The sequence below is a fragment of the Oryctolagus cuniculus genome, chromosome 14 (assembly GCF_964237555.1).
Source record: "Oryctolagus cuniculus chromosome 14, mOryCun1.1, whole genome shotgun sequence".
Taxonomy (NCBI): domain Eukaryota; kingdom Metazoa; phylum Chordata; class Mammalia; order Lagomorpha; family Leporidae; genus Oryctolagus; species Oryctolagus cuniculus.
In genome coordinates, this window is record NC_091445.1 from 93,632,527 (window position 1) to 93,648,205 (window position 15,679).

The 15,679-nt window shown below is 55.7% G+C and overlaps 1 protein-coding gene across 1 annotated transcript in view; it reads right to left on the minus strand.

Moving 5' to 3' along the window:
• The window catches only part of SRD5A1 (steroid 5 alpha-reductase 1), a 28,847-nt gene extending 13,362 nt beyond the window's left edge, over window positions 1-15,485 (minus strand). Inside the window, exons 1-2 of the mRNA XM_070056856.1 lie at window positions 15,015-15,485; window positions 1,966-2,132 (exon numbers count right to left, since the gene is read on the minus strand). Of these exons, the coding sequence (XP_069912957.1) occupies window positions 1,966-2,132; window positions 15,015-15,295 (448 nt within the window). The 5' untranslated portion in view covers window positions 15,296-15,485. The remainder of the gene's footprint in view (window positions 1-1,965; window positions 2,133-15,014) is intronic.
• Window positions 15,486-15,679: the final 194 nt, after the last annotated feature.

The window sequence follows — 15,679 nt, forward strand, 5'->3', positions numbered from 1 at the left end:
GCTGTGCTGATCCGAAGCCAGGAGCAAGGTGCTTCTTTCTGGTCTCCCATGCGGGTGCAGGGCCCAAGCACTTGGGCCATCCTCCACTGCCCTCCTGGGCCACAGCAGAGAGCTGGACTGGAAGAGGAGCAACCGGGACTGGAATCCAGTACCCATATGGGATGCCGGTGCCACAGGCAGAGGATTAACCAAGTGAGCCACAGTGCCGGCTGTGGATATCCTAATTTAAAACAAAACCAAACCAGAAATCTCCCTACTTCTTCTTTGCTGCCCACTTTCGGGGGATCTGTTGGGGGGAAAGGTTGAAATCGCTGATCTGCCATTTACTAGACTTGCACGTGGGGCCAACGTCTGACCTCCTGCCCTGCCATGTGTCACCTGTGGGCAGCACTGGGAGGAACCCAAACACCTGGCACTTGTCTTCTTCTGACAGCCAGGAAGCAGGCAGGGCCCGAAGGTATCTGGGACAGCACGCAGTCAAAACCACGTGGTCCAGCGCTGTGCGGAACTTCCGCAGCGAGCAAGGGATCCTGGGATGCTCTGTCATCCAACCTTCCCTTCACGGAGCCGGACGCAGTTCTCATGGCTGCCATGCCCGGTGCTGCGGGGGCAGAGGCGCTGCTCTTGGAGCAGAATTGTAACTCAGAGGCAGCAGTGTTTAGAAAAGTGAGTTTCTTCATCAAAGAGGGTTAGTTTGCTTATTATTATATTATCATTTAGAATTATTTATACTAAAAATGTGTATTTATCATTATATTACTTCCAGTATGATAAATTCATATGCTGGGAGCAAAAGCAAAATGACACGGATGGTCACTTTATGTATCTTGAAGCCGGCACTGCAGGGCAGTGTGAGACCATGGGTGATCGACGCCAGGCCCCTGCCGACCACATCTGAATGGGATGCCCTTTCTAAAGGCCCAAAATGTATACAGGAGTCCTTCTTATATGAAAGATCCCTGGAGCGTGTATTTTTAATGCTCATGCAAACAGTGTCGATGTGAATGTTCTGTTTTCATTTTTGCTCTGGACTTGTAAGGTTGTCATTACAACTAGAACATGTGCATCAGTTCATATTAATTGCTACATATAAGAAAAAAAAAAATCAAAGGCTTCACAAACCCAAAAGTTTGTTCAAGTCAGGATAATCGCAGGGGTTGGCGCTGTGGTGTACCAGATTAAATCTCCCTCTGCGGTGCTGGCATCACATAAGAGCACCAGTTCAAGTCCAGGCTGCTCCACTTCCAGTCCAGCTCCCTGCTAATGGCCTGGGAAAGCAGTGGAAGATGGCTCAAGTCCTTGGACCCCTGCACCCACATGGAGACCTGGAAGCAGCTCCTGGCTCCTGGCTTCAGATCAGCCCAGCCCTAGCAGTTGTGGCCATTTGGGGAGTGAACCAGTGGATAGAAAACCTCTCTCTCTGTCTCTCTCTCTTGCTCCCTGTGACTCTGTTTCTCAAATAAATAAATCTTAAAGAAACAAAGTCCACTTGTATTATAGGAAAATAACCCAGAGTGACTCTCACCTAACAGAAGAGGCTCAGAAGTTACCTTGGAGCAGGTGTTCTGGCACAGCAGGTTAAGCCACCGCTTGCAACACTGGCATCCCACGTGGGCTCCAGTTTGAGTCCCGGCTGCTCCACTTCCAACCCAGCTCCCTGTTCATGAGCCTGAAAGACGGCAGAAGATGCCAGGGTCCCTGCCGCCCACGTGGGAGACCCTGATGGAATTCCAGGCTCCTGTTGGCTTGACCCAGTCCTGCATGTTGTGGCCATGTGTGGGGAATGAATCAGTGGATAGAAGAGTTCTTTCTCTGTGTCTCTGCCTTTCTCTCTGTAACTCTATAATTTTCCAGTGAATATATAAAGCTTTAAAAGAGACAAATTTTGCTAACTAGAAACTACTGGGCCATAAAAATGAAAGTGCTGGCTTGAATGAGGTGGACCTCCTGGCCGTGGACACTCACCTGAGAGGAACCGAGGGTCTGTCAGCCAGTCGTCGGGATAGACTGCATACTGGCTCAGGTACCTGCTCTGCAAGTAGCCGTTGTAGGCACAGAACAGGAACGCCATTGCACACGCATACACCGGTGTTGGCTTCCCTCCTCGGATCAGAAACGGGAAGATCAGGGTCCTTAGGAAACAAACAGAAGCAGACTTCAACGAAACAGAGAACAGGATTTCTGCAGGTCTGTTTTAAATGTCTTGGGTTGATTTTTTAAAATCTCTCTTCTTTGTTGCACATGTCACTCTTGCGCTGACTTACTGTATCTATGCCAACCACAGAATTTTTAGATAAAATATTAACTGTGTTTCAATAATGTAGGCCACAGTGAGCCAACTCTTGATTCTAATCACCCAGAATGTGAAACAGATACAGTGAGTCAAAGAGAGCCCATGGCTTCGCGAGGCTTCCCAAACTTCCACTATCCTGAACCATTAACCCATTCTAGTGGAGCAAGAGCAGGGGCTTGTGCATATCACCATCGCCATTGGCCTGTTCTGGTCCTGCCGCCCTCACTTCAAAACTCATAAAGAAAAGAAGGTGGAAAATGCCACTGCACTTGGGTTTTCTCTGTAACACCAGAGTATGCAGTGTGAAAAGAGAGGACATCACTATGCACGTACAAGTCTGCAGAGAACACAAGGAACTAGTGTGTTTGACACTAGCCGTGAGTTTGACAGCCTGAGGAAGTATACCCGGTCCTTGAAAGATGTGGATGACCAACGGTGACCCAAGAAGCAACAGACAGATGACTCACACTGTATCAATGACAGGATCTGAACTTGGACTTGGGAAATTCTAGAACAGGAACATCTAGCCTGGGGCTGAGGGGATTAAGCAGAGAGGATCGAAGGAGCTCCCAGGGGACATCAACATGTACGTCAACCGTGAGGCTGTGCTTGGCCTTACAGGACCTACAGAGGGCAAAGCCAGGGCCAGGGAGGGAGCTGCGTGAAGAGAGGCAGGGGAATTGTTTCAGAGGAACGTGGCTGGTCTATTTCTTGATTTTGGTGAGATTACATGACAGCGCGCCATCACCAAAACTCCTCAAACCACAGACTGAAAATACATGACCTTTGATATTTATAAATTATACCTTAACGCAGCAGCAAAATGTTAAAAGCTCGCTCTTTGTTACCATTCTGGACATCTACTCCAGGGTCCAATCATCATTAGTCATTGATTATTAACAGCAATCTATCAGCACAAAAACAGAAGAAATGTTGGCCATGCATCCTCCAGGCACTGTCTCCCTGCAGGGCTCACTCAGCACCCTGGGAGACGTTCCCAGGGGTCCACAGCAGGCCAGGATCCCAAAGAAGACTTCACTCAGGTGTAGGACAAGGTGCTTATGGGAAACAAAGCATCATCCGTTTAGACCCCTCAGTAGGGAGGCAGTTGTATTGGCCTGATTTTTGTTGCTACAACAGAACACCTGATGCAGGCCAACTGCATAAAGCAAAGGGATTGATGTCGCGCAGAGCCATGGAGGCTGGCTCCCAGGGGCAGCCTCTGCTGCGGGCCTCATGGCGGATGGCGTGTGCCCATGGGAGGAAAAGGTTGCATCTCGAACTAGGAAGCTGGAGAGACTCAGGGTTGGGGTCAGGTTTACAACTCACGTGGGTGAGAGTTCAGAGGCTCACAAGAGCTGTCCTCAGCCCCACATGGGGAAGCTCCCTATGGCCCCAAGGATCACCTACCAGGCCCCACTTCTTTTTTTAAAACAGGTTTAGTTGCTTTTCAAAAAGATAAAATCACAGAGAAGGGGAGAGAGATCTTCCATCAGCTCGTTCACTCCCCAGATGGCTGTAATGGCCAGGTCTGAGCCAGCCTGAAGCCAGGAGCATGGAACTCCATCCAGGTCTCCCACAGGATGGCAGGGGCCCAAGCCATTGGGCCATCCTCTGTGGCTTTCCCAGGCACATTGGCAGGAAGCTGGATTGGAAGCAGAGTTGCCAGAAGTTGAACCAGGACCAGCACTCCCAAGCCTCACTGTGCCAAAACCCAGTCCCAGGCCCCACCTCTTCAAAGTCCCACCATCCCAACACCACCCAGCTCCAACACAGCAACCTTGAGGCAAATACTCAAGCCATATCTGCGCCACAGCTGCTGTCAGCTGCCTGCAGGCTCTGATGGTGCCAAGAGGCTGATGGACGAGAACAGGGAACCCCAGCCGTCCCCTCTGTGACTCAGCGGGGAAGGGGCTGGTGGGGGCGGCTGCCATTTGGGAGGCAGGCTCACTGCAACCCCCGCCCCGCCCCCGCCAGCACTTTCCAGGCACTGGAAAGACCGGGTTCTGACAGGGATGTGTGTGTCTGGGGCCAGGGTGAGCAGCCACGGCCGTCAGCGAGTGCCCTGCCCCAGGTCTCCCCAGAAAGTTCCGACTTCTACCAAGAAGATAAAAGTCCCTGGTGGAAGGCAAAGTGGCTTTCCCACGGTCCCTGAGTGCACACAGAAGCACAGGGCTAAGCAGCCCACTGGCAAAGGAACTTGAAAGAAAGCTACCCTCTGAGTCCTGGCCCTTCCCAGGAGGCAAAATGCAGGCCTGAACAGAGTATTAGAACCTGAGTCTGAAGAAATTCAGGAAAAAGAGCAGGGAGTCCGAGTTGTGGGGCAGCAGGGCCTGGGGCTGCTTTAGAAAGATACCTGGTGAGACGGAGCTCAGGGGTCCCTCAGAATGGTTATGGGGGCATCTAGGGCCCCCCGAGGATACCAAAGCCCATGTGGGCCACATCCCTTCTACGTGGCGTGGAGAAGGCACACACACTCTCCTGTTCACTTTACATCTTCCTAAGGGGCCTTACAATGCCTAGCCCAGTGCAAACACCATGCTTGCGGCTGTCATTCTGTACTGTTGGGGAACAATGAGGAGGAAAGCCATCTGCACAGTTTTTAAAAAAGATTTATTTATTTATTTGAAAGTCAGAGTTACACAGAGAAAGGAGAGGCAGAGAGAGAGAGGGAGAGAGAGAGAGAGAGATCTTCCATCCGATGGTTCACTCCCCAATTAGCCCTAACAGCCGGAGCTGCAACGATCTGAAGCCAGGAGCTTCCTCTGGGTCTCCCAGGTGGGTGCAGGGCCCAAGCACTTGGGCCATCTTCTACTGCTTTCCCAGGCCATAGCAGAGAGCTGGATCAGAAGAGGAGCAGCCGGGACTAGGACTGGTGCCCACATGGGATGCCGGCGCTTCAGGCCAGAGCGTTAACCCGCTGCGCCACAGCACCGGCCCCTGTACCAGCAGTTTTAAGAGAAACATTTATGATCTACAGTTGGCTGAACCCAGACATGGAGGCCACAGATATGTAGGTGGCCCGTGCTCAGTTCCCAGAGATTTGGGCCCTTGAGCTGAACAAAAGCCACTCTAAACTCAGTGCAGAAAGGCAGGGTTCCAAAGGGAAAACCTGGGAAGCCTGCAGAGAGTAAATGGAACAGCCCGAGAAAGACCCGAGGCTGGGCACCCTGACTTAAAAAGGAGGGAGGGATGGAGCAGCATGGGACTTCACGGGTGGCAGGAGTGGGGACACGGCACACGCAGCAACCTTCCCTCTGGGCAAGAGAATCCTGGGCAGAAAGCTTTTGGTCGACTTCTCCCAATCTGGTTCCGAGTTCGGGGCTGAATTCTGACCGTGTTGATGCCAGTGAGAGCGGTGGGAGTCTAGGCAGGCAGTCCTCAGCCTCAGGCCAAATCCAGTCTACCAGGGGCTGAGCCACCACTAGCTCCGGGGCTTCTGGTCAGGAGCCAGCGTGACATCCTGACTTGCCTTGCGGCACAGCACCTGCTCGGCTCAGTAGAGTTTTACTGCATTATTTGACTTGGACACAAGACTGAAACTTCTCCAGACAAGTGGTGTGGCCTTGAAGCGCTGGGCAGCAGCTTTGGTGGCAGACTTGATGACACAGCCTAATGAATTCAACTGAAAATGCCAAGACAACAGCTCACGGGTGCAAAGCCTATCCTGTGTCGTGCCAAGGACAACTAGCCATGTCGGCCATGCCAAGGTGCTTTGTGGACTTTCCACACTATTAAAATTAAAACAGGACAGGTGACCCGCAGTTCCACGTGGAGCTGCAGTGGGTCCAATTTCTCAGGTCAAACAGCAGGTACATCAGCGTCTGCCGAGCCTGGGGCCCCGTATTTAAAACCCATTTACCTCTCCTCTTCCATGGGAAGGTTCCGATCAGCGGTGTGAGAACACAGAACATGGCAGCTACCCTGGGGGGGTTCAGAACACCCTGGTCGACTGACACCAACATCTGCATTTTCTTTTCCGTTTTTTTTTTTTTTTTAACAGCTGACACGTGTCAAACTTCATTGAAGGCCAAGTTCTGTTCTAAACATTTATGCTATTGAATTTTTAAAAAATTTATTTGAGAGGCAGAGAGGGAGAGATGGAGGGAGAGGGAGAAGGGGAGGGAGCTTCTTCCAGGTTTCCTATGTGGGTACAGGGGCCCAACCATTTGGGCCATCTTCTGTTGCTTTCCCAGGCACATTAGCAGGGAGCTGGATGGGAAGTGGAGCAGCTGGGACTCGAACTGGCACCCATATGGGATGCCGGCACTGCAGGCAGCGGCTTTACCCGCTACACCACAGTGCCAGCCCCAACATCTGCATTTTCACAGATAAAACCCACGAAGCCCCATTACACACCAGCTGTGAACAACTACACACACCTGGATGATGAGAGCGTGCCCTTTGAACTCTAGCAGGTGAAACATTATTCCCCCCAAACTAAAAAAGAGCCCCACTTTTCTCACTGCCCAGGCCCCAGGAGCCCGTGGTGCAGCTCCCTGAGGGGCGTCTATGTGTGCTTCCTGGGCAGAATTTTCTTTTCTCACTGCCCAGGCCCCAGGAGCCCGTGGTGCAGCTCCCTGAGGGGTGTCTGTGTGTACTTCCCGGGCAGAATTCTCCTCTGAGCAATGACGCAACATGCTCCCCGCTGAGCCCTCTCTCTGGTTCACGTTAGCTGCACGTGGACTTTCTGGAAAGACCAGAGTTGGGGACCGGGGGCACGGATGAGGATGGCTCTCTGGCCGCCGCAATGTTCAGAGCTTTTGGCTGAGCCGTGAGGTCAGGGTCCGGCTCCGGGAGTGCCTGGGAGACGCCGACCCCGACTCCCGCAGCTTCTCAGCCTGAGCTTGATGACCGTGGCGCTCGAGCTGAGCACGGCTTCTCCCGGTTGAGTGCCAGCCGAGAGAGACCTGAACGTGTGCTTTTTCTCACTGAGTATCTGTGCAGTCTCTTGGCCCACAAAGCTTCAAACGCGCACTACCTGGTCCTTCCCAGAGAAGCCTGCCGACCGCAGGGCTAGCTGTGAGCTGGCACTACCTGTGTGTTCCACAAACACCGCTCTGCCTTCCTTGGCGAAGGCGTTTGCTCGGGCACCAGCACCCTCGCTGCAGACAGCTCCGCCGCCCAGGCCGGGCCCTGTGGGTGAGGAGACATACACAGGGAAGCCGACATCTGCTCGGGCACCAAGGACCCCAGAGGGCAGCTGCCCCCTCTGTGGTCTCATGTGAATGTCAGAAAAGTGGCAAGGACTGAAAACAGCCTCAGCAGGATCCACGCAGGTCTCTGTCACCCTCTGACCCCTGTCCTGGGAGGTGGCAGTGATGGCCCCGATGTCCACAGGCCTGGCCATGGGATCACCGGGAAGCAAGGTGAGGGGGTGCTGCCCAGGCCCCCAGCCTCCCTTGCACACCCCTCCCCCCCTCCCTTGAGGGCGCCAACATGGACCACCTGGACACGCACCAGCTGGACATGGACCGACCGCTGGGCTCTGGGGACACACCTGCCAAGGCCTTCAGCTGCTGGCATTTTGGGGTTGTCTTTCTCCTTTAGGTCCATTCCCTTCAGCTTCACCTCTTTTCCTTTCCTGTAAGTACATGTAACTGTGGCCAGCAAAGCTTGTCCTTGACCAAGGCCAATCTGGAACTGGGATGGGAGTCTTGGCTGCAGCTCTTCCCTGGGCTTCGTCCAGGTTCTCGGGGGACAACAGCACACGAGAAGCTGCACTTGGCCCAGGCAGTTGATTGGGGCCAACAGAGTCCTCCTGGGGCCTGGTGGCGAGCCTCAGATGTGCCAAGGACACTGACCACCCGTGGGCCGACACAGGCCAGTGGCCTGGCGCCCAGGCTGCACGGGGCCAGGCACAGGCGACCCGGCGAGTTTCCACCTGCGTCTCATGCACTCCCAGCAGCCCTCCCTGCAGGCGGGTGGGGCCCGGCCGCCCAGGGCCGCGCAGGGCCAGGCACAGGCGACCCGGCGAGTTTCCACCTGCGTCTCATGCACTCCCAGCAGCCCTCCCTGCAGGCGGGTGGGGCCCAGCCGCCCAGGGCCGCGCAGGGCCAGGCACAGGCGACCCGGCGAGTTTCCACCTGCGTCTCATGCACTCCCAGCAGCCCTCCCTGCAGGCGGGTGGGGCCCGGCCGCCCTCCTCACTCCAGGTCGGGAAAGGCAGGTTCCGAGCCAGAAGCTGGAACTCCTGACAGGAAGCACCTGCCCCAGAAGGCCCATCTCAGCTCCTTGAACCAGAGCAGGCTGGCTGAGTGGGACGGAGAACTTAAATATTGGTGCTGAAGAGCTACACTTGCTGATTGGAAAGACTCAAGGAGGGGCTGGCGCTGTGGCACAGTGGGTAAAGCCGCTGCCTGCAGGACTAGGGCATTCCATATGAGCACTGGTTCAAGTCCTGGCTGCTCTACCTCTGACCCAGCTCTCTGCTGTGGCCTGGGAAAGCAGAAGAAGATGGCCCGAGTGCTTGGGCCCCTGCACCCATGTGGGAGACCTGGAAAAAGCGCCTGACTCCTGGCTTCGGATGGACCCAGCTCTCAGCATTGCAGCTATTTGGGGGAGTGAACCAGCAGATGGAAGATCTCTCTCTCTCTCTCTCTGCCTCTGTCTCTCTAAATCTGCCTTCCAAATAAATAAATCAATCTTAAAAAAAGAAAAGACTCAAGGAGAACAAGGCAAAATTTGTCACTAACCACACACACACACACACACACACACACACATACCAGTGGAGAAGATGCTGAGAAGAGCCTGAGAATCACACAAGTGCCCAGGATGAGGACGGGGTGACAGAGCCTGCCTGTGTGCCTGCTGCCATCCACCGTGGGGCTGTGGGCATGGACAGCGCAGGCCAGGGAAGCAGAGGATTTCTCAGGCCCCGGCAGGCAGGGCCTCCGTGCTTCTGGACTGCTGGACCTAGCAGGACGAGCCTCTGCTGAATGCCGTGGGTGGGGAAGGAACTGCCCCTGCCCACCTGCCGGGTGCCATCTGCTGAGCGTGGGAAGGGCTGGAGGGGAAGTACTCGTTGCCAAGGGTCAAGATGCGACCAACTCTGCCTCAGACATCCCTGGAGAGACACTCAGGGTTTGGCCATCTCAGAAGCCAGTTCGTGTTCAGCGCTGCCTGAGTCGCAAGTTGGTGTCTGCTCAAACTCTGCACCATGTTCACGTGTCCACATTTGTCTTTCAATACCCTCGGCTCTGTGCTGTGCTTCAGCGTCGTGCAGGCCTCGTGGCAAGAGAGGCTGGGCCAGGCCGCGCCCAGGAGGTCACTGCTAGGACTGTGCGGCACAGTCGGTGTCAGAAGCAGATGGGGTGCTTTGAGGCACTCCAACCAGCGACAAGGCCAGCGGGGGAATCCCACGGGACATGGGCGTGACTGCGCCCAAACCTCAGGGCAGCTGTGAGGAGGAGGAGTCCTCAGGGCCAGGGGCACTCAGGGGCCCAGCTAACCCTGAGGGTGATCACCCAGGGCAGGCAGCCCCTCACGCTGGGGCACGCTGGGGCTCTTTCCTAAGTGTCCAGAGGCAGAGGAAATCATCCCCAGCCTACGGCTCTCACTGCTAGAGTGGGAAGGGAGCCGGGGCTCAGGAAACGCTGGGCAGATATGGGGGCTGCAGGGAAAGGAGCGTGAGGTCACACAGCAGCGTGGGAGCCCTGTGCCACAGGGACTCCAGCCTGGCACGCAGACCTGAGCTGCTGCCGGTGACAGCGGGAGACCACGGCTGTGGCCGGCAGAGCGGGTGTAAGGGTGGCAGCATGAGCCAAGGCGGGAGCTGAGCCTGGTGCAGACAGGATGGGGGAACAGAGGGTGGCAAGGGCACAAAAGCCAAGTCACCACAGACTCAGGCCTGGACCCCCAGGCGACGGGACAGCATCAAGTGCACGGAGATGTGGGAGGCCCGGCCGTGGCAGCAGGAGCCCGCCTGTCACAGGCAGCTGGGTACACATGGGACACTGCTCCCTGTACAGCAGACTTAGGACAGACACTGCTGCCCTCGAGAACTCCAGCCCCCTGAGATCGGGGGGAGGAAGCCTCAATGCACATGGGATGCAGCCACCCCAAATGGCCAAAGCTGCTGGCCAAGGATGGAGGACATTGCTGGAAATGTCCTATGCCTGCTCTGTGGGGGACGAGCCAGGCCGGGCGGCTTGTCCATCCTGCCTCACAGCTGTCTCCGTCTCCCTCGCAGGCCAGGCTCTCGTGTCAAAAGACCCTGCAGATTCTCCACTACGTTCTTCCTCCTCAACTGCCCAAGGGAAAGTCTTGCCCCCACATCCCCAGTACAGGGCCAGGCCGGCCACCCATCCTTGCAAAGCTGCCTGGACCACGCAGAAAATGCCACATATTCCCCTTCCTTATCCAAAAGGAGCTGACTCTCCCATCAGCATGGCCCCGAATGGTCAGTCACGCCTCCGTCCCATCCCACGGACTGCAGAAAGCCCTGGACAAAAGCCTCCCACTCCCCAGGCAGGTCCTGCCCACTCCTGCGCCGTCTCCCAGTTCAGCCAGCGCTCTGGGTACAGCTGCTGAGGTCTGTGAGCTGCTGGCTCCCTCACGGCTCCTCACTCCCTGGGTTGGGCAGGGCCGGCCGTGCCCTGCACCAGAACATGTGTAGGCGGCAAAAGCCGATCACCTGAGCAGAATGCCAAATGCTGTTTCCTGTAGGACTCTCTCCCAAGTGCTAACCAACTCAGGTCAAATAGCTGTTAATGAATTAGCTGCTTGGGTAGAACAGAAAATGTTTACCATTTGAAAAATGTAAATGTCCCCAAATCACAATGGTAATATACACAGAAACCCTGGAAGGGGCGGTGGCAACCGGGGTGGGGGGGCAGCAGTCATGGCTCACGTGACTGGGCTCCTACCACCCACCTGTGAGACCTGGGTTGGCCCCTGGCCACTGCAGGCATTTGAGGAGTGCAGCAGGGAGAGGGAGCGTGCACCCACATTCTGCTCTCTCTCTAAAGTTATCTGCCTTTAAAACAATGTGCAGCAGGGAGTACAATGCAGTGTTCTTTCCTTTCTGTCTGTCAAGCACAGCAACTTCACTTCTAAGGTTTTTTTCTTTGACAAGAAACATCACTCAAAACGATGATTATGCTGGTCTAATAGCTCGGTTTCCGTATGCAATCTGTGTGGTAAAAAATAAACACATGAAGTGAATGCGCAGGAGATGTTTAAAGTGAACTTTGGGTGTAATTTGACATGGTGCAGTGATGTGAGTGCTAAACGTAAATTCAAGTACCCTTGACTTCTTAAAGTCTGTAGAAGAGACTACACACACGCAGACACACATGCACACACACACGCGCGCAAACACACACGCACACACGTGCACACATGCGCACGGACACATGCACAGATACATGCACACACGCACACATGCACACACACACGCACACACAGACACACAGACACGCACACACATGCACACACATACACACCTGAGTCTGCAGGCAAATGCCTGCTTTTCCATACTGAAAAAACCGCTGGATGAGGAAACACATCTTTCTGGACATAAACACATCTTTCCTGGCAAAGCAGAAAAGGAAAGCACAGCACACACGCTGCGAGTTTGCAGCTCTGCTAGCTGTTTTCCACTTTCATTGCCTACCTGTATCCTGGCCTGGATCCTGATTTCTGCTAGTTTTCTCCAACCTGGCTGCGACTCTTTGCCCAAGGACAGGACTCATTCCAACAGCCCTGTGAGCTGAAGCTGGACAACCCCAGGCAAGCCTTGTCCACACGGTAAGCTGGCCAAACCGCACCACACAATCGCAGGGACATTCGATCTGCCAAGCACCGTGTAGGGTTCGACCTTCCCCTGCAGCGCACAGCTTCTTGTTGTCCCAACAAGACTCCGAATCACCAGGCTCTTAATCCACTAACCGCTCCTTGTTTACCAATCCTTTCTCATGGGACAGGACATTACGATTTCACAGGTTGATAGACACTGACCATGAATTGACTGTGACTTGTCAGGACCGGATCCGGGACACCTTTGGGCAGCATCCTCCATGCAACTTTGTGCAGATGACCCTAGTGGAGCTTTCTTGCCACACTCATGATTCAGCCCAGCCCTGGGATATTAAATAGTAAAGCTGCTCTCGATTACTCACTGGCTGAATAAGGAAACGTGCAGGTGCTAATTCTGCATGCTGGACCCTGATAAACCCATCTGGGGACAGGAGACTCCACTGCACAACACGAGGCCGGACTCAGTGGTCCCCACAGGCTCTTCACTTCTCCAGCCGGTTATCGCGATGCCCAGAGCTACGACACAAGCTGCATTTGTTTTGCTTGTGTTGGTTTTGTTTCACACTACGTCCTTCCTGAACGTCTGCACCCCTTGCCTGTCAAGTTTCTGCAGAAGTAACACAGGCCCAGCACCTTCAGATGATGGCCAAGGCTTATGAAACAGAGAACTGAATGATGGACTCCGGGAGACAGGCAGTCCCGGCCCAGCTCTCCCTGTGGCTACAGCCTGGCACTGACTCCTCACTGTCAATCACCTCCCCCGTGCCCCACAGGGTCAGACCAGTCCAGCAACCCGCACAGCTCCATCCTGGCACTGGGAGACCACCAGCGATGCTGTCAAAGATCTTGATCAAAATGTGCAAGCTGGCAGAATCAAGACAGAATCACTTTCGGCAAATCCTATCCACCCTCTAAACAAACAAGTAAATGAGAGGCTGTGCAGGCGGGGATCTCACATGTGTGGTTGGTAACAAAGAACCATTTTTGAAAGACTGGTGGTACCTCAACCTTGCACCACAGCCACCGTGACCTCACCCAAAAAATACTTCTGCAAGGACACCCGCCTGGCAACCAAGTGTTGGGCCGATGCCACCCTTGTGATGGCGCCCTTACAATCAAAGATTATAGTTACAAAATGTCTTATGTAATCTCCTCTTGCCCTTTGAAAACCTCGCCTTGCCAACCCCCTTGAGCATGAACCTGGTTTTACGACGGTGGGGCTTCCCACTGCAATCCTCTGCTGTTGCCAAATAATCCCAGGAGAATCTCTGTGATTTAGCTTGCCTTGTCCAGCAGCCTGACTCCAAAGCTTGCTTCTAGCCATCAGAGAAGCGCACACAGGGTCTGGGGAACTCTAGACAGGAGACTACAACTGACACTCAAGTTACAGTCATGCCCGACCCCCTTACAAAAACACAAGTGGCCTGACAGTCAAGACTGGGTACACAGTACTCCCCAAGTCTTTGTTGAAAGTTGCCTCCACCCCTGCTTTAAGTATCTTCGTCCAAACAGCCTGGGGATGGGGCAGGTGCGGTGGCACAGCTGCCTGCGACACCAGCATCGCATGTGGGCCCTGGTTTGAGTCCTGGATGCCCCACTTGTGATCCAGTGCCCTGCTAGCGCACCTGGGAAAGCAACGGATGACGGCCCAAGGACATGGGCCTCTGCCGCCCACGTGGGAGATCTGGTGAAACCGCTGGCTTCACTTGGCACAGCCGTTGTGGCCGACTGGGGGAGTGCACCAGTGGATGGAAGATCTCTCTCCTTCTCTCTGCAACTCTGCCTTTCAAGTAAGCAAATCTTTGAGAGATAGAGAGGAAACCAGAGGGAGGACTCGATCCTCATTGGGTCTGGCTTCACATACTGGTACCCAGGTTCCAGTACTGGGCCCCCTCCAGGCGCCAACACGGGTTCAGGGCGCTAAGAGCCTGTGTTTCCTCACTGGAATGTGAGGCACCAAGCGAAGGCAGCGGCCTCTGAACTGTACACGCACAGAATTCTTCGGCTCTCTGGGTCACCAGGGTTCATGGCCAGTGAGCTCAGCTTCCTCTGATGCACACACATTAGCTGAGCGGCTTTTCTGTGTATCAAGTGAACCATCTCAACGCTGACTTTAAATTTTGCGTCAACCATTCATTCGCCTTGGCTGTGCAAAAGCCAACAGGACTGAAGATTTCCGGGGCGGATGCTTAAAAGAAATCTTCGCAGAAAGTCAGCGATGCAGAAGTCACTTTCAGGCCTCTGTGTTCAGGGTCCTCGCCTGGGAGGCCGCCCCCCACCCCCAGGGCCTTGGGGGCTCCTGGGAGCAACCGAGCGATGCCTAGGGGCTCAGGTCCCCATGTGCAGCCAGGCCCTGCCCTGCCCCCTGCCCAGGGAACCCAAGGAGGACACAGCAGAAAAGCCAAGCCCCCGGGGGAAGGGGGGGGCTCCCCTTCTGCTAAGTTACTTCAACAAGTTACGGTGTCTGGTTATCACAAGAAGCAAAAGGAAACCACCGACCTAAAGTACCAGCAACTCCCTACACACAGCAGCCGAGATGAAGAGCTAAAACTGGAGCAGAAAAGTTTGGAAGCTCCTGGCTCCTGGCTCCGGCTCGGCACAGCCCTTGTGGCCATTCGGGAGTGAGCCGGTGGATGGAAGATCTCTCTTTCTTTCTCTGTCTCTCTCTCTCTCTCCATCTCTGTAACTCTGCCTTTCAAGTAAACAAACACGGCTGGGCTCACTGGAGGCCACGGTCAGGAGATGCAGTCCTGATACCGAGGAACAAACCCCAGGCTCCCTGTGCCAGGAACAAGGTCTCGAGCCCAGGTCCACCACCCGCAGGACCCCTCCGGGCTGCCCCGTCCAGATTGACCCTACTCGCTTCCGTTAACTCAGCGAGGGGAGCCGGGGCGCGGGGCTGGGCGACTCCTACTGGTGTCTACACAAACCCGCTAGGGGCCCCCGGGCCCGGCCCTACCGTTGCATGTAGTGGACCAGGAACATGGCCAGCAGGATGCGGCTGGGCCAGTGGTGCAGGCGCTCCGCGGCCGCGCGGCCGCACTCGTACAGCGGCCAGGCCAGCGAGGGCAGCTCCTGCACGACCCAGGCGACCCGCGCCGACACCCGCAGGCCGGGCCACTGCGGCGCATAGCGACCGTAGGGCGAGCCCAACAGCTTGAGCAGCACGAAGCACAGCGGGCCCAGGAAGCACTCCAGGTAGGCGAGCGCGTCCAGCACGCGCGGCTCCGCCTGCTCCATGGCCGGGGGACGGCGAGGCGCTCCATGCCCGGCCGGCCGCGGAAGGTCACATATAGGGAGGCGGCCAAGGGGCGGGAAACCCGATTGCCCCGGGAACGCGCGGCCGCCTACAACCCCGCGGCCAGAGCCATGCGGGTCACCTGCGCGGGGTGGGGCCGCCGGCTAGCCCCGCCCACCTGGCCGAGGCCCCGCCCCCGCCCGGGCGGCCGCTCTGCGCACGCGCCGGGGTCGGGCGGTCCGCGGAGCTGCCTGAGCCCGCGTGCCCGACCCCGACCCAGCGGCCGGGGACGCCCTCGGAGCTGCTCTCCCCGGGGCGGCCCGCGGCTGTATGCCGCCCGTGGTTTTCCCAGAGGACGGACGTGGCGCTTCGGCTTCGTTCTCGAC